The 18,755-nt window shown below is 45.2% G+C and overlaps 2 protein-coding genes across 3 annotated transcripts in view; both read left to right on the top strand.

The window, feature by feature from the left end:
- The window catches only part of LOC119168264 (methionine synthase-like), a 58,718-nt gene extending 53,002 nt beyond the window's left edge, over positions 1 to 5,716 (top strand). Inside the window, exons 30-33 of one of the 2 annotated variants that reach the window (XM_075867208.1) lie at positions 706 to 772; positions 2,037 to 2,138; positions 3,664 to 3,867; positions 5,611 to 5,716. In XM_075867208.1, the coding sequence (XP_075723323.1) occupies positions 706 to 772; positions 2,037 to 2,138; positions 3,664 to 3,867; positions 5,611 to 5,712 (475 nt within the window). In that variant the 3' untranslated portion in view covers positions 5,713 to 5,716. Of the gene's footprint in view, positions 1 to 705; positions 773 to 2,036; positions 2,139 to 3,663; positions 3,868 to 5,606 lie in introns of both variants that reach the window. The other variant, XM_075867209.1, reaches the window with a different exon arrangement.
- Positions 5,717 to 8,053: 2,337 nt separating this feature from the next.
- The window catches only part of LOC119168265 (uncharacterized), a 34,769-nt gene continuing 24,067 nt past the window's right edge, over positions 8,054 to 18,755 (top strand). Inside the window, exons 1-5 of the mRNA XM_075865633.1 lie at positions 8,054 to 8,226; positions 10,087 to 10,125; positions 13,229 to 13,253; positions 13,605 to 13,750; positions 18,628 to 18,730. Coding sequence (XP_075721748.1) covers positions 8,136 to 8,226; positions 10,087 to 10,125; positions 13,229 to 13,253; positions 13,605 to 13,750; positions 18,628 to 18,730 — 404 coding nt within the window. The 5' untranslated portion in view covers positions 8,054 to 8,135. The remainder of the gene's footprint in view (positions 8,227 to 10,086; positions 10,126 to 13,228; positions 13,254 to 13,604; positions 13,751 to 18,627; positions 18,731 to 18,755) is intronic.

The raw sequence follows: 18,755 nt of genomic DNA, 5'->3' as shown, positions 1-18,755 counted from the left end.
GCTTTAAGCCACGTGAAACTAGAAGGAACGTAAAGTACGAAGACTAGACAAATTGATGTACTATACCCATAAATCCCATGCTCGCTGAAGCGCCTTGCGTTGCAGCTCCCATAGGCACTAGCAGCCGAGTTGACTCTAGTGTATATTTAAAACCCTATGGTCGGACGGGCACTCAAACGAGATCAGCCGGGCGTGATTGCGACAATGAGACGAGACATCTAGGTATTCAACCCAAAGTTAGAGACTGTGGTCCTTGGCGATAAACCATTCGTACCCTATTATATATACTAGTTATGGCTCAAGGAAAATATATAGTACTTGTAAGCTGTTAGAGTTTTTTTCCCGCTTTTTGCAAGTGCTTGCCACCGGCTGGCCGATATCGGTTTTCGTCACTCACGAGGGAGAGCTTTAAATTCAGAACTTTCTTTTTTTTTATGAGCAACAAGCGTTAACCCAATTTTTCGGCGGATACCAACAAAGTTTTGGAGAGTCAGCGACAAACAAATTGTGCAAGTAAATTACACGATGAGCTAGATCCTCTTCTCGAGTAAAGATGTCAGGCCCTTTTAAGCGCTCCTCTAAGTACGTTATTCTGGTTCTTTAGCTGTTGCTTTTGTGGTTGCAAATTCATAGACACACTAAAAATGAGTATAAAGTTTGAAAATAATTGACCAGTGGATTGTTCCTGTCTCTTCTCCGTTCCAGTTATCGAGAGAAGAACGACGACTTCAGAGTGATCATGGTAGAAGCCCTCGCTGACCGACTGGCAGAGGTAATCTTTTATTGCGATAGCAATTATACAGACACTCTCGGCTGATTTTCGCCGTCGCCGTCATGTCCGGGATATGTACAACTTATATACGAGGCATGAAGAAAAATGAACCAGTAGGGAAAAAATCGAAATTAAGATTGCGGGCATTCGAACCAGTGAACACTCGCTCCACAGTCCACAGCGCAAGTCAACACAGCCACTCGCCATGCTTGTGCGGGTGATGTCGCGGCGTGCTATTCATACGCACCACTTACCGTTCACGGTATGGAGATCTCTGAACAACTTGGGCGTATTTTATATGGCCAACGCTTTTAAATTTTCTTTCAAATTGAAAACTGCCCATGCCATATGCAAGAAAAAGTGGCTGCCTTCTGTACGACTAATGATGTGAAAAAAAAAATACGGGGCACATTAGGCGTCAGACGCCACCACGTAGCGGGAACCGCAGAGCGCTAATTACACGTGCCGCAGTTTAGAAGGAACAAAAAAATCAATCAGCACCGGTTTCTGCATTGTTAAAATTTTCAGCGCGTTGCTCAGATGCAAACGCGTAAGAATTATGATGGTTTTTAGTTTACATTTGTCCAGTTTATACCTATGCGTTGTTTTTGAGCGTCTTTCTTTGTGCTGTAGCGGCGTGCTGAAAGTATCGAGCTGCTTCTCGTTCTCCGTGTGATTGCTATCGCATTCATTGCTATCGCATCCATTGCGATAGCCCTAGTGGAAAATCGACTTTTTACTTATTACTGTGTAACCGTTCGTAATTTTTTACTGGCGAACGATATATATAACGAAATAACACTGCGTGGAGCACTATCGAAACAGGTTCCAATATGATTACGCCCTCCCGTATATGTCTTATTCACAGCTCCACATATTCAAATCAATGAATGTTTGATGGTGATATAGCCAAACGCTTCTGCAACTGAACTGCCTATTACGAAGTTCGTCATGTTGCATGCGTAGGGACAGAGGGCTCCTCCCCACCTCCAAGAGCAGGATGGCGCTGTCACCGAAATAGCGAGTACGTTTTATGTAGCGTTCAGTTTGACATGAGTTTCGCGCATGCGATATAGAGAACAATTCGCTTCGACCGGGTTCATTATATCCGGAGTCGATCTGCGTGGCACAGCACGTGACAGTTCCCTTTTCCGTGATGAGAGATCGCCAAACAAGGAATGTCGTCAGAGCCAACGTTTGGACAAGCCCACTCCAAGGTTTCGCTGAACGACAATCCTGTCTGCGTTTACTTTCTTTTTTTCAGGCATTCGCCGAAATGCTTCACGTCATGGTCAGGAAACTCTACTGGGGCTACTCGCCGCACGAATCTCTGGAGGGAGCGGAACTGCATTCCGTCAAATACAAGGCAAGTGTTGCCGACTACATCTCTATAACGCGAGAGAGAAATTATGACTATTAAAGTCCAAAGCAGACGCGTCTATAGATTGTCCCGCGTCACCCGGCTACTCCGATGGGCACTATTTCCCGCTTGGCGTGTACACATGCAGAAAACGTCAAAGGATGGTAGTGGTGGCTGTTCACTATATTTAAAGGTTTTGGAAATTTTAGTTTAGAGGCATAGTGTTATTGCTTGCCAAATATGCGAAATAATTTCAAAATTACTCGTGGAAATGTACCTACTCTGACTAATATTCCTATTCAGAATACGCTTCGTGACGTATGTCAGTAGTAAATGTTCTCTATTTGTATATTTTCCCCCCAACGCATAGCATCTATATTGCTCGTTTAAACTGCCTTGAAATTTGTTCTGCTTTTGCTGTCTTGTTGCCACAGCCAGGCTCTTTAGCATTTTCGGGCTCTTGATGTGGATTTTTTTTTGTGTGTGTAGCGTGTGGGTGTCTGGCTGGAACATTTGGATTTTCACCCTTGTTCCAACCACTCACTGTGAAACTCTGTGTGGGATACAGTAAATTCAAACTCAAGCTCAAAGGTTGCATACGTTTCGTGTTGCGGTGGGAATGTCCAGATTTTGGTTTATTCCAAGTGTGAGTATTTAATGGCTAACGCCACTGCGGAACGCATGGGCCAACTAGTTTTTAAGGGATGTTAAGGTTTACCTAATTGTGAAGAGATAGAAACGATCATGCAGCGATATGTTCAGGTTTTCAGTATTGCAGATTTGGCGCGTATTTGTATTCTCGCGCTTCCTTCGTCTTACATGTGATGGGTGCATTGTTAGTTTTCACCGATGCCCTGGTTTTGTCACGATCTTTAATTGTGCAGTGTAGCGGGTGTGAAATAAACTTCGGCCACTCCTTTGCACTGATCGCAGTTTTTTATTGCGGAATTGTGCGTTCGTACAACAACAACAACAACAACAACAACAACAACAACAACAACAACAACAACAACAACAACAACAACAACAACAACAACAACAAGAACAACAACAAGAACAAGAACTACAAGAACTACAAGAACTACAACAACTACAAGAATTACAAGAACAACAACTACAACAACAACAACTACAACAACAACAACAACAAGAACAAACAAACAACAACAACAATTGACATTTTTTAATGTTAAAATAAACACATGGTTGACATTTGTTGCTAATCGATTCATTGAGAACTAACAACTGCCGCAATAGGGTGGGTTACTTAAGTTGCATGGTGACATACTTAAAAAACGCTAAAGCAAGGAAGATATAAAAAAGGAAAGCAACGTCGGATTTATGTATGCACTTTCTTCTTAGGTTTTTATCACCCTTTCGATACACCATTAAAAACCGTCTTAATTTCAATACAATACAACAATACAATACAATTTGAATACACCTTAAAACCGACTTAATAATTGTTGCTATGGAGACGCGGTACTCCATGAGCCGCTTTTTCGGGCACCCAAGAATGGTCAAATCGCAGGGCATCAGACCCGCGCCAGGGTATCCCTGCCAACCGGACCACTCGGAGAAGCTGACGCTGTGGCGACTGATGAACGTCCGCGAGGAGGTGGGCATCGAGCTGACCGACACCCTGGCCATGCGTCCGGCCGCGTCCGTGTGCGGTCTCTACCTGGCGCATCCTCAGGCCGCCTACTTTGCCGTCGGTCGGGTCACGCGTGAGCAGGTTGGTGTGCGGCCGATGCACTTCTCGTTGGGGCAACGCGAGTGTTACCGAGGGATCCTCTGGATTCGCTAATCGAGCGTCTCCTTCCTTGAGCAAGTTCACGAACAAGAACTTTGGAGATGCAGCGAAGTGTTGCGTAATCTAATATCGTATAGCTACATCGCAGCGCAGTTGGAGCATACAGAAAAGATGGAACGGTGAAGAAGAAACAAACAAACAAGAGCATTCATGCTGTCTGTTTTTCTCTTCTTCATTCTTTCATCTTTTCTTTTCATCTTTTCTGTGCGCCTATCAGGCTCATCTCGGGAGAGGACGAAGGTCGCTTCGCACGCTGCCACGGCCGCGTTTCCAAAAGGAGCTCGCGGCTGATACTCGAACTGAGTTGCGCAGCAGCTCAGTGATATAAAAATGCACCTACTCGCTTGATCTGCAGTACTCGTACAATCTAAATCGATGCGAAACGTGCTTGAAGCCATCGTTGCAAAACGTCGCTTAAAGCGTGCAGGTACGTGTTTGATAGATTAGATGCGCATACCTATACGCTCGGCACATTACATGTTTGTAGCTATACGCAGGCATTTAATTAAGAGAGATAGGATATACTGAAATGATCACGCGTGTATTTCTTGTTAATTGTTTTTTTTTTGTATACGCTGCCATGCTCAGTACTGATTTTCTTCGTTAAATATGCCACTTTTTTGGGAATTGCAACGACAGTATTAACAGGAACAAAACAGCACAGTGATTCCGACCCTTATGAAATGACAATGCACCGTAATATCAGAACGGAAGCATCACATCACCTGTGATGTGTGTGTGTGCGTGCCTTACCCTAACGGTGTCCTTACTCTGGGTTATGTCGTGAAGTTAATGTAAGGTTAATTAACATTGGTTGCTAGTCGCGTGATTTTTTATTTTTCAATCATAGTACGAACAGCGCCTAATGGCTTTACAGTGTGGGAGGGGGAAGAATGCATCATTACACTAGACAATTACAGTTTACAACACATCAACATTACAATAAACGCAATTCATTTTGATCTTTCGAAGGGACACATTAAGACATACACAATATAAAGCAGGTATATAGTACAATTTGGTCTTACACAACCGTGCGAGTGCACTGCTGGAGACCCTGCAGTGAACTTGAAAATAATTCACGTGAAATAATTTCTGCAACTTCAGAAGACAACCTTTTACACTGCCTTATCTTCCTGGGAAGAAATTACATTTAAATGCGTTAGTCTGGCAGCTTATTCGGCGTGCTACGCGTGCATAATCAATATTAAAGGTTAGCATGCGCGCTCTGGCATTGGGGGAGACGAGGCAAATCAGGCTTTTTGTTTGCCACATATGTTCGATCGTGCACAATAAAGACAAAAAAGCAGATTACTTTATCGATTTAATTGGCGGATATAAGTGGACAGGCCTAAATTGCACTTTCACACAGCCCCGTAATTTTTAAGTCGGTGCCGATTTCTAAATTCAGAGATGCGAATGCAAAATGCCCAGAATATTTATAACAGCAGCAATAATGCAGGTGCACAATTTACAAACATGACCTTGACAGAAGCGCACTTATTCGATGGAGGTACATTGTCCTGCTACAAGATACTTGTAAAGGATTAAATGTAAATGGCCTGTCCTCTCGCAAGCGATAAGCGTTCACTTCTTTCATTTACATATTCCAAAGTTATGTCTCATATGTATATTTTGAGATCATTTTGTTTATTTTTCAGGTAGAAGACTACTCCAGAAGAAAAGGCAGCACTTTTGAGGAAATACAAAAATGGCTTGGCCCTATATTGGACACAGATTGAAGTCAATACATTGGTGCTAGATTAGAAAATCGTACATTAGTTGTTTTAACAAAAAAGTGTTTTAGGCCAGGGCCCACCACGACTCCCCTGACGTACTTCCGTCACTGAAGTAATGTTGGAAATGTGTACAAAATATTCCAAGAAAAAAAATAGAAGGCAAGCATTTGTTGCGCGGAATCGAACCAGCGAACTCTCGACTCCCAGCGCGCTGCACTAACTACACAAGCACCGGCGTGGCTCAGTGGTAGAATGCTGGGGCTGGCACGCACTACGCCGTAGAGCGTGCGTTGCCTGGAATGCTAACGGCAAGCTAGTTGTATACTCGTACACCATACGCCGTTTTCCAGTCCTCAAAGCTTCGAAACATTAGCTCGTTTTCATTATCACTGCCGAGATGATGCGACAGACGCACGTTAGGCGCGCTCTAATGGCCGTCGCCTCCACGAAGTGCCACCTCCATGCAGCGGGGTTTGTCCTGCCCGCGCGCGCTTATCAGACTCGTCTATATATAAGTCACCAGAAGAAGCGAACGAGCAAACGAAAAACGATGCTTTATTGCCAACGTTACGGCCGGGGACAGGCCTTCGTCAGGGCATACGTCAATATATATATATATATATATATATATATATATATATATATATATATATATATATATATATATATATATATATATATATATATATATATAGATATAAGTCACCAGAAGAAGCGAACGAGCAAACGAAAAACGATGCTTTATTGCCAACGTTACGGCCGGGGACAGGCCTTCGTCAGGGCATACGTCAATATATATATATATATATATATATATATATATATATATATATATATATATATATATACGAGGCATGACGGTGACGAAAAAAGCAGCGGAGAGTGTTTATATAATTGTTTTTGCAATAACATAAATTTTCAGAGCAAAACAGTCAGTGTGGAGCCCTCTACATTTCACTTATCATTTAGTGATGATGATGAGTGAGTGAAGAGAACCCTGGAACTATTTTGCTGTCATTGGGACCTTTTATGCCTCCTCCCTCACGAAGTAATAGAACGAATTGTTTTGCTGAATAATTCGCACAGTGTTTGTAAAAACGTTTAGTCGCAGGAAGAGCATCCCGGGAATGTTTGGGAAGTTGCTTAGTAGTTTCTTATGGAATGACGATAATTGCAGAAATCACAACCTCTGCTGTTGTCTATCATCCAGACCACTAATATTATGTTATATTATTATTATTATTATTATTATTATTATTATTATTATTATATTGAATATATTTTGTGGTTTGCATGAACAGGAAACACGTAGACAGAGAGGAAATAGCAGACAAGAGGCTCACAACTGTGCTGCCTATTCTTTCTGGTAGGGTAAAAACAAGGAAAGGGAGAGAAGAGGAAAGAAAAGTGGAAAGAAAAAAAAAGGTCACCCCTTCCTGCAAGGGTGAAGCAACGTGTGTGATAGTAACACGTTGTAACGTTATACGAAGTGACGCTGGCAGCTAACTCTTTTGGATACGACCTCACGACAAAACGCTGGTGAAAGAGAATACGGGCGCTCCAGGGGCACACTTTTCGCGCAGTCTCTGCGTTGAGAGCGCCGCACGAGTCGGCCGCTGATGGCTGACGATCACCGGCGATGGCGACCGCGTCCGTAAAATGAAAGTTCACGGCTGCTGCTCGAGCAACCGTCCTTCGCCCCTGGCGTCTTTCCATGCTCGTTAAGAATGGGTGGGGCTTTTGCGCTTTGCTTGAGCATTCGACGGCATGTCTTTCTAGGTAAACATGTTTATTGATTCATGAAAGAATCATTTGAGGCAGTGGGGGGGGGGGGGGTAGTAGAAGCAGGACAAGGATATATTACCCGCGCGTATAACGTACGATGAACTGCGGGATCTTACCTATTTGGACTATATATGGGACATCACGGTGACGGCCACGGAGACGGCGATAAAAAACCCCGTCAAGACTGCCGATTTGATTGCCATCGCAAAGCACAAACACAAACAAACACACACACAAACACACATCGGTCCTGAATGCTTGAGGAAAGCACCTGTTAAGCTCTGTGACGCTGAAACGGGATTTCTGAGTATTTGAAAGGGGGGACACGTGTATGTGTCTGTCCCATTTCTCTATTTTGGTCATGCGTCTACGCTTTTACATGTACATGCATTCACAGAAACCCTTCAACGGTTGTAAGTGTAGCCCCTGTCCTTTTTTCCCTTCTTGCTTCTGTTTCCTGTCTTTTTTTTATCAAGCTTTGTGCTACTATGATGCATTCAGCAATATTTCTGTGTATTCATCTGTTCGTATGCCACCAATCATCTTTACTACCTACCGGTTCCTCCGTTAATTCCTCGTAATGGGTGTGAGTCACTTATAAAGGTACACGAACAGACAGACAGACAAAGCCCCGGGAGTGGATGAGGAGGCAGAAGAAGAAAGAAAATGGCCGAGGAAGAGCAGCAGCTTGAGAAAGCAGTCGACAAGCGCGAAAGGAAGATACGCTTTGCCGCCGAAGCACTTGCGGAGGACGCTGGTAATCTTCTTGTTTTATTTCAACAGTGTCTTTTGGGTAAAGCCTCATCATTCGCGTGAATGGACAAGAGTCCGATACTCGGTTCTTCATGTCTGGCTGGCACGAATAGATAGATAGATAGATAGATAGATAGATAGATAGATAGATAGATAGATAGATAGATAGATAGATAGATAGATAGATAGATAGATAGATAGATAGATAGATAGATAGATAGATAGATAGATAGATAGATAGATAGATAGATAGATCGGTCTTCGTGACTCATGATCCTAAGTGTTTGTTCGTTTGTTCTCCAGTGCTGTCCCAAAAGGTCACAGGATCGAATAACGGCTGCATTTAGATGAAGGCGAGATGGTAGAGGCCAGGAAACTCATGAATAGAGTGCTAAGAACCCAACGTGGTAGAAATTTCCGGAGCGTGGACGGTGGCCCCTCAAATGATATCGTCGTTTTATTACGTAAAAAAAAAAACAGAACAAAACTATCATGTTTTGTGTAGCCTCAAGTGACAGTAGTAACAGTCTGCAGCTGAGTGCCCGTGCCTCGACTGACGACTTCGGAGGACTACTGCGTCTTTATAAGTACTGTGTTTCATCAATACTGTATAACTATTTCGTTCAATTTGTTTGTCACGTCAAGTGTGTATAATTTTTTTCAGGTTTATTAAAAGATCGATTGGTATCTGACATTAAAAACTGCTCTATCATCAGTTTTTATTGAAGCACCTTTAGGATAAATATTATTCAGTGTCGGTAAGGGTAACACACGCACTGTCATGAGCACATTATAGCGGGACTATGCGTACATGCTAACTGCGTACGTACATGTAGCATGCGTACAAGTACATGCTGCTTTAAAGCGACACGTGCAGTAACCCTACCCAAACCCGACGCGTGGCTATTCAAGAGTGATTACTGTGTAGGAAAAATAGGAGTGCGGGGGAGGGACCCAGTGGTTGAGGCTATCCGTGTCATGCGGTCACGTGTTTCCTCTATTAATGATTGCGATAGTACGTCCACTGTACCACTACAATGTGTCATGGCTATAGTTTTTTTTTCTACGGTCTGCTATATTCACTGCAGAAGACAGATTATGATTACGAGAGACGCCGCAGTTGAAAGCTTCAGAAATTTCGATCACTTCGGGTTCTTTCAAGGAACCCTAATAACCTCTGAAAATACGGGGAACCAGCGCATTATTTTCTCCTGGCGTCCACCGTCCTTGCGGCAGACTTCGTGACGCCACGTGACGTCAGAATGAAGTATAAGCTCTCGATTGGTCGATATATGAGAGATTCGGGGTGAATTTTTTGCTCTTCCCGTTGTTCTGCCTTGTCTCGCATGACTGACTGTGCGCCATAAACTGAGTTAACTTTGCTTTCTGCGTTAGCAACTGCGCAAGAAGAAATAGCAGCGGGTAGTCGAAAAGCTCCAAATTCTGATTGGCCCAACGCTTAGTTCTGTTATTCCACGTGTTTCACGAATAAATATGTGGCGAGGAGGAGATGGCACTTGTGGAAAGGGCAGCGGAGGTGCGAAACTGCGGTCTCGACTTTGAACTCGGTGTGGTTTAGGGGCCCTTTAACATGCATCTAAATCTAAGTACATGTTCCTCAAGCATTTGCGCCTTCACGGCAAACGCGGCCGGGGTTCGATCCCACGACCTGCGCGTCGTCAGTCAACCATCATAACCACTGGACCACCGTGGTGGTAAGCGTGACTAGTATAACAGTTCGAAATGTGGCCACGAATGAGTCATGAACACTTAGCGGTAAGAGCAACCTACCACGTGTGTATGTTGCCATCACGCTAACATCGTGCTGTCTATAGATACAGGCTCTTGTTTCGTTCACTTGCAGAAGGAAGAGCAACAGAATGCGCAGCGACGCTTGACGGAGGTGAGCCTTCTTTTAATGTATTTCAATGGTTTTTGGACATTAAACCCCGCATATCAATGGATTTGTCTGAATACGGTGTGTAGAAAAAATTTTCAAACAATTCAAAAATTACTATTCAGTGCGTTGATTAATTGATTTGTGGGGTTTAACGTCCCAAAACCACGATATGGTTATAAGAGACGCCGTAGTGAAAGGCTACGGAAATTTCGACCCCCTGGGGTTCTTTAACGTGCACCCAAATCTGAGCACACGGGCGTATACAACATTTCCGCCTCCATCGGAAACGCAGCCGCCGCAGCCGGGATTCAATCTGCTAGTCGGTGCGTTCAGCGTTGGTACCAAGTTTGCTAAACTTTGTTCCCCTATGGACACCGGAATCACTGCCAGTTCAGAGATGGAAGGGCATTTTCTTTCCCACCTTCAATATCCTTCGTAAAGGCGTCATCTTCTTCTTGTCGCTCGTTTCGGGCCCCGTAAACCAAAGCGAGTTCAAATGAGAGACCACGGTTTCTGACTTCGCTACTATTCCTACAAGCGCTATGTCCTCCTCCCCACTTATTTCTTCATAAAGCGCGTGGAATTCCAGTACTATAAGCATTGAGCCAGACAGGATTTCGCACCTTTTCGACTACAAGGTGCTAACTCCGCTTGCGCAGTCGTAAGCGCAGAAAGTGTTATCGTACCAGTTTCTCGCGCACGACGGTCATACGAGACGAGACAGAACGGTCACACGACTGCATGGCGAAGCAGAGCAGGAGACCTATTGACAACAGATATCTTTCGTATATCGACCAATCGAGTGCCTACTACACCCCGTCGTCACGCGAACAAGCTGCTGGCGTCAGGCATGTTGCTCAATAGACGGGAAACGTCAAGAGAGTGTAACGCACTCGTTCTTCGCGTTTGCCAGGTTGTGAAGAGGTTCTTAAAACGCGGCGACGACTTTAGCGCGCTAAGCGTTAAGCCAATGACAACTACATGGTGTTGCCTCCACTTGTACACTCGAAAACGCACAAAACGAAGTGAAATCAGTTGATGACGCATGAAAATCATGCGAGAAGAAGCAGAGCGGGCGCGAGACTGAATAGTAAAACAGGGTATGAGGCTATTCACAACTGATAACTCTTATTATGCGAACCAATAAAGATCTTATTTCCTTATAATGTCATGTGATCAGACGGCTGGTGCCGTAAATTGTGCCCCAAAGACTGCAAATTCAAACACGCTCTTTCTTTGTGCCTAGAGAGATTGTTCAAGGGCCCTTTAACTTGTGAAGTACACTTTCAATTTTTTGTTATGAAAGGGAACACGCGAGCGCGTGGCCTGCGGCTGCGGGCAGCGTGTTCAATTGGGAGCAAGAGCAACTACAGCCTTTTCTCGCGCCATCTCGGGGCAAGCAAAACAAGCAGTCATTGGTGATAAGATTGGAACCCTCCCCGCTTCAAGACGATTGCGCGAGGGGCTGATAATCACCTTGAAGGGGCAAGCCAACCGCGCGAACTCATCGCCGCGTAAACTTGGTTCTCCGTGGACGTAATCTGTGGTTGTGGGGATAACCATGGCGGGATCGGCAAGTAAGCGCTATAGCTCGAGATTATTTACTAGAACATGAAGCGGACAGGGCAATGAGTGTTTCTTCGTTTGCCTCTTATGTAGCTTCGGACCTACTAGATCGGCAATAAAGCAAGCAAATCAAAGCGGAAATTGCGAACGGTAGAGGTATATTCGTCCTAGAATTTGAAACAAAACTATCCGCCCAGGGCTCACAAACGCGAGCAAGGAAATCAACGTCGGTAGCTCCTATCATGTGGCTTTGTGATTCTTCGTTCATTCAAGGGAGGGCGCTGCATTTTTGGACACAGAAATGAACTTTTCAAGTGACCTCGGTCGCAAGCACGTGCTCGTAAGGAAGTTAGCGATGTCTATGTGCCCCAAGCCTATCTGTCCTCGGTGCTGCAGCACTTAGTTTACGCAACGAATTCTGAAGACGACATTGGGACACTACTTCGAAGCACAAAGCTAGTTTGTCCTGTACCTGAACCAACTAGACAGCATGTGTTTCATTCAGCTGCTGACTCGCGGGTCGCGGGTTCGAATTTCGGCCGCGGCAGCTGCGTTACCCATGGAGGCAGAGGTGGTGTAGGCCCCTGTGCTCAGATTTGGGCGCACGTTAAAGAACCCCCGGTGGTCAAAATTTCTGGAGCCCTCTACTACGGCGCCTCTCAAATCATATGGTGATTTTGGGACGTTAAACCCCCCATATCATCAGCATGTGTTTCATAACGAAGTCCCGGCAGGAAGCTGAATTATGCGCTCTCTTGAGAGGCAACAACAAAGCCCGAAACTTCCACTTCAAACGCAAAACCAATGAGTTGCCAGTACTTAGAGTTACCTCCAGAGGAAAGGAAGAGCAATCCTTTAGCATTCTGGCACTCTTGGAAATGCACAACAACGCCGCTCTCTCAGAAGGCTAGGAAGTACTTGCGCATCACAGCAACGTCCGTACCTGCACAATGCGAGTCCTCAGTTGCTGGTGGACGGATAGTTTCAGAAAGATAGTTTCAGAAAGAAGGAGCAGGTTAAATGGAGCGAAGGTCGACAATGGTTGTGTTCCTTCACCAAAATGCTTGGCTTACAAATGATAATTAAATTGAACGGTTCCGCGGTAGCGGCAAGGAAGCCGTTCATGTCACGGAACTGCAAGACCTCAAATTTATTTTGTGTTTGTGGTCTAAAATGACAAAAAGAAAATCACGAACTTTTGTTGGTAAAGTTGACTGCTTTGTTTTAAGCAATAATTTCTTAATAGGCAATTTCCGGCATTTTCATCGAGGTGATTTCTAAATGTTCTAAATAAATGCTAAAGATGTTCATAAATAAAAAGAGCTGATTACTGCGAATAGTATATCCTGTCATGACTGTTCTCCGCAGAACTATCGGTAAATGGACTACCGATATTCGCGATAGTTGTTCTTTCAACTGCTGCATTTTCAGTAGTTCTGTTCTGTTCGGTTCTTTCAGTAGTTCTGCATCACTATTGACTTCACCTACCTCATGATGGTGTTTTGTTAATTGTAAATGTTTACGTCTCACTTGCTTACAGACCTCCGAAGCGTTCGTCGCCTCGTGTAAGTTCATGTGCTGCAACCCTGGTGCACTTTCCCACGGCACATTGTCTCGCATATCTATCTATCTATCTATCTATCTATCTATCTATCTATCTATCTATCTATCTATCTATCTATCTATCTATCTATCTATCTATCTATCTATCTATCTATCTATCTATCTATCTATCTATCTATCTATCTATCTATCTATCTATCTATCTATCTATCTATCTATCTATCTATCTATCTATCTATCTATCTATCTATCTATCTATCTATCTATCTATCTATCTATCTATCTATCTATCTATCTATCTATCTATCTATCTATCTATCTATCTATCTATCTATCTATCTGCGACCTTTCAGTGTCGTGCCACCCCACCTGAGGCAGAGGTTCGAGGAAGACATCACCCGGCGGCCCCGGTTGTTCGGCAAGTACCGGCTGTCGTTGTGCCTCATTCCCCTCGGCTTCTTCGGCATCATCGCAGTCGCTTACCTGACAGCCATACCAGGTCAGTGGTCAAGCCTAGTGGTCGAGATACGTACAGACGAGTCTGCAGTTGTTGCATTCACAATGACATCGCAACGTAGTCTTGAGATGCTTCGTAAGGAAGAAAGAGCCCGCGCTCAGTCACTGATGCGAGCTCGGCTAGCCCGACTAAAAGGAAGACGAGGCCAGATAAAGAACAGACGGGTGGCATACGGCCGTTGTCTCTCGTATCTCTGATTCACCACAATGGCACAGTCGACAGCGCCATTGTAGTAAAGAGAACAGAGAGACAGCCTCCGGTAGCTTGGCTGCCTGTTCTACTCTGCTCTGTCCCGGGGACAAGCCCGCACCCCACAACCCAGTCCTGCCTCTTGTGGTGCGGTCATAACATATTGGCAGAGGTCAAGCGATAACCATGGTGCTGAAGTCAACAAGCGAGATAACATTGCATGTAGCTCACTAAAACTATCAGTCAATCAATTAATGCAGTACAACGGATAATTGGGCTAGTTGGTATTGGTTCATCTTTAAAAAAGATTCCATCAAAAAATCGTGCTCGTACGAAAGGGCAGAAAGTTTCTCAAATCAGCTTGAAAGACTGAGCAGCCCTGGCTTCCCTCAGCCCGTCCTACGCAAGGTGGTGCAGAAGCTACTAAAAACAGAAAAACTGGTGGACCAAGTGAACGATAAAAGTAAGGAATCAGTTAAAAAGCCCTCTGTCATCCCCTACATGCACAAGCTGACACGAGGTATAAAAAAAACGTTGCGAATCGATATGACGTTGGGGTAGTATTTTCGGCCCCAAACAAAATAAGCAAGCTGCGTAGCCGAATAGATTAAAAATCACAGCATATCCATGGGGTGAATAATGATTGGTAAAGCGGAGTGTTCGTCAAACCGTCCATGCGTCCATCCATGCGTCCGTCCATCCGTGTTACCGTTGGTGCGTCCACCAATGCGTCCGTTCGTTCGTTTGTCTGTTTGTATGTCCATTCATCCGTCCGTGTGCCCCTCTGTTTTCTGTCCATGCGTCAATGCATCCGTCAGTCCGTCCACCCATTTGTATGTCCATGCGTTCGTCTATATAGTGAACACTCCAAGTTCCGCTATTTCAAATCTTTCCATTTGTATACATCATATACAAGTACCGCCATCCTGGGGACATTTATAAGGACCGCTCTCTTGGGTATATCCTTCCATCAATCCTTCTATCTAGTGAACGCTTCAAGTACCGCTATCTCCCATCTTTCCATCATGTATTCATCATACACAAGTACCACCATCCAGCGCACATTCTAAGGACCGCTCTCTCGGGTATGTCCCTCCATCCGTCCATCTGTCCGTCGGTCTATTTAGTGAACACTCTAAGTACCGCTATCTCCCATCTTTCCGTCATGTATTCATCAGATACAAGTACCGCCATCTAGCGGACATTCTCATTCTAAAGACGACTCTCTCGGGTATGTGCCACTGGTGCTTACATACGACAACGGGACGCACAAGCCACGCTATAAGGAGCTTCGCCCCTAAAAACTAGCGAAAAACGCAAAGGTTCGAAACCGAGGAGGATACGACGTGAATCATATAGGCAGTCGTATGTGAAGTGAGAAATACGTGTTGTATATTTGGTACCACTTTTGTGTGGTCACATCTACATAGGCCAAACGAGAAGATGTCAACTCATGGGTACAAGAACATAGGAGATCGTTGGACACAAAAGATATTCTACACTTGCCCAAACATGGCAGCTCAAGCGGTTGCAACCCCCTTTTTTGTGATGCTATTTTTATATCAAAACACCCAGATCTGACGACTACAGACCTGATAGAGGCGTTTCACATTAGGAGAAGTGGGAAGAATTGCGTAAGCGCACCCTGTATCACGTTTACAGAAAACAAATTTTCATATCTCATCAGCACCCTGAGGGTCTGATCTGAGTCACGTGTTTTTACAACCCATTTAATGTCGAATTCCAACGGCAGATCGCGAGCGCTGGGCCGGATTGCGAATTGAGCGTGCAGATCCGAGCGGGAATGCTCTCGCCAAATCTCTGATTGGAACGTGCGCATCACGACGGGAGCTCTTTGAGAGCCGAAATCTAGCGAGGGAGCACGAGAGGGCGCGAGGAAGTGCGAAGCGTTTTCCGGACGTCCATCGGGGATTGGACGAAAGGCGGGCGCACAGAATACGTCACTTCCGGTTAAATCCGCCGATTTCGGCGGACGAAGAATTCTCGCTATGCGGAGCAATCCGTCATCTGCGATTGCTCTGAATCTGCCATTGGAAGACACAGTTCACGCTCCCAATCTGCCATTGAAATGTGATTGCTCCGCTCAGAGGAGAAAAAAAAAAACTTGATCTGGATCTGCCATTCGAATTCAACATGCGCTTTTGCTGTCCCGCCACGGTGGTCTAGTGGCTAAGGTACCCGGCTGCTGACCCGCAGGTCGCGGGTTTGAATCCCAGCTGCGGCGGCTGCGTTTCCGATGAAGGCGGAAATGTTGTAGGCCCGTGTGCCCAGATTTGGATGCACGTTAAAGAAACCCAGGTGGTCGAAATTTCTGGAGCCCTCCACTGCGGCGTCTCATAATCATACGGTGGTTTTGGGACGTTAAACCCCACATATCAATCGATATGTTGTTGCCTTTTCACCTGCCAGGTCAAGTGAGAGAATTGATATTTATGTACCTACCTTTCTTTCGAATGAAGTTTAGTTGCGAGGGGCGCCAATGTTGTGTGCATTTTATTGTTCTTGTGTCCGTGTCTGTGCGCGCGCCCTTATTCAGTTAAAAGATCAATCAATTAATTTATGTCAGTTATCGGCCAATATCATGTAATCAGTTTTTTGGACTTCAAACAACAGGCGCCGGTGGCTCTGAAGAGAGTGAGCACAGAAATCTGTATGCAAAGAGTAAAGATGGCCACTTCGCTCTTCGCTTCTAAACTCGCCTCGACGCTCAGGGCTGCAAGACTTGGCAGATGTTGTTAGCAGGGTCGGCTCTCTGCAGAATGTGTTTTTTTTTTTCACATGCGCTTGGGAATGGTTCACGGCCATTTTAAGGGTTCTTGTATATTTCATACACTAAAATAAAAACGATGTTCCCATCGCCAATGACGCTCCTTGTCGCAGACCACATTTTTAATATTGAAAATCAGCAGATAATGAAGCCAAAGAAAATACAGACAAGGTAACTGTATTGCTTTAAGTGTGTTCTGATAATTTGTATATAGATACGAAGAAAGTGGACGAAAAGGCAACTCACCAGCAAGCGGTTACTTTTAATTTCCTTTACTCATTTTATGAAGCCGTTTGATGATTCATAGGAAAAGGGTCCCTTTCAATCATTGTTGAATATTTCAGTTTTAGGAGCTCTGCTACAATTTTACAGTTATTCATCGAATGGATTCATAAAAGAAGCCTATTTTCTCACGAATCAACTACCTCAATGTATTTTGAGAATCCGTCAAATGCTCAACCGGGAGGAGTTACTGGGATACGTCGGGCGCTTCAATTGCTTTCTCGTTTCGTACCAACGAGCGCGCTGAAAGCTGTACAGGGAGGAGGATGGCAAGGGGGTAAGAAGATGCACCCTTTCGCCAACGCGCGCACGCTCCCAAACACTTTTTTTTTTTTTTTTGGAGCGAAACTTCCTAGGTCTGTCCTACCCCGCGGCTGTCGCCGTCGAAGCTCCCTGCGCTGGGCAAGCGCGCCGCAGTGAAACAACAGGCGCGCACTCCCGCCAGGTGCCTCACGCTTCTCCGCGCGCGCCACACACTCACTCGATCAGTTGTTCCGCCACCGAGTGGAGCAAACGCTCTCCCCACCCGCTCCCCACTCTACCGCTTTCATGAACGCTGGCAGTGAGATCAGGCACTCGGTCGTTTGCGTCACACTCCTCAAGAGCATTCGCTCGTCAGTTTCATTCTCGTACACGGAACAACTGTTTACTTTTCTACGAACGCGCGGCCTAATTTCACTGCGATCGCGGGTAGCCCACGAGCACGTGACGACATCCTGCGGCGGCTGTGGGAACTATGCAGCCCACAATGCTATAATCAGGCAATGGCCGTAGGTGGTGGATTGATGGGGCGGTCATTTCTGTTTGCGACACCGTTTGCTGAAAGAAGCTGTAAAACGATTCCTGGCCGAATTTCAACATTATTTCCAAATTCCAGGCCACATATTGCGCTGTAATGTTTTGCTTGCGTGTTCTCAGCGGCCCCGACTACCGATCGGCTGTGTTTTCTTACCATGCTGAGAAAGTGCGGCAGGGTCATAGATAGTATGGATGTAGACCCTTGTTAAAAACAGTGAACATGGGGTGCACCAGAGAAAGAAAAGAACCAGGAGGGATGCGCGTAGCACGTGAGCGCGTCCTTGGATTTACGCTGCAGTTCACCGAAGGCTCTTTGGGCGCCGTGATTTTACTTTTTGAGCTGCGTTAAATTTGCGTGTCCCCCCGAGAATGAACTGTGGAGGCAGTGATGTCAGCCTCTGCACTACTATAGGGTACGGTCTTGAAAGGTGTTTCTTCTCTGCTGTGAAAACACAAAGCGGCTGTGCTAGTGTGATCAGTATTGCGTCCCTCACAAAGTGAAAATGTAAAACGTGTACTAAAAAGGCGCGGGCGTGGTACGAAATTGAAAAATATCTGCATCAGAATCACGGTACCATTTACCCCTTGCCTCCTAGGGTCTGGTTGTAGGATAAAATATGGAGTCTAGAAAGAAACGCTAGACTGCCTGCTTATTATTTGCTATCAATGCATTGATGAAAGAGAAGACACCCCATTAATATAGTTCCTAGTATGTTAGGATGATGTGAGGAGTCAGCCTAAGCTACGCGTAACAATTTGGTTATTCAGATCCGAGTTGAGCGCTTCTAATGCTTTCTGGCAGCTTCTCGCACGCCAAATGGGACGCGGAACTCGACACTCCTGGCGGCATCCACAAGCGCTCCAGCATCTGTTGTCAGCCCGGGCAGACCAATCCCGCGTTACAGGTGCGTATACATCTATAGGAATGAG

Source organism: Rhipicephalus microplus, chromosome 6 (assembly GCF_043290135.1).
Source record: "Rhipicephalus microplus isolate Deutch F79 chromosome 6, USDA_Rmic, whole genome shotgun sequence".
Taxonomy (NCBI): domain Eukaryota; kingdom Metazoa; phylum Arthropoda; class Arachnida; order Ixodida; family Ixodidae; genus Rhipicephalus; species Rhipicephalus microplus.
The sequence above is the reverse complement of the archived record's forward strand: the minus strand, read 5'-3'. Positions and strand labels throughout refer to the sequence as shown.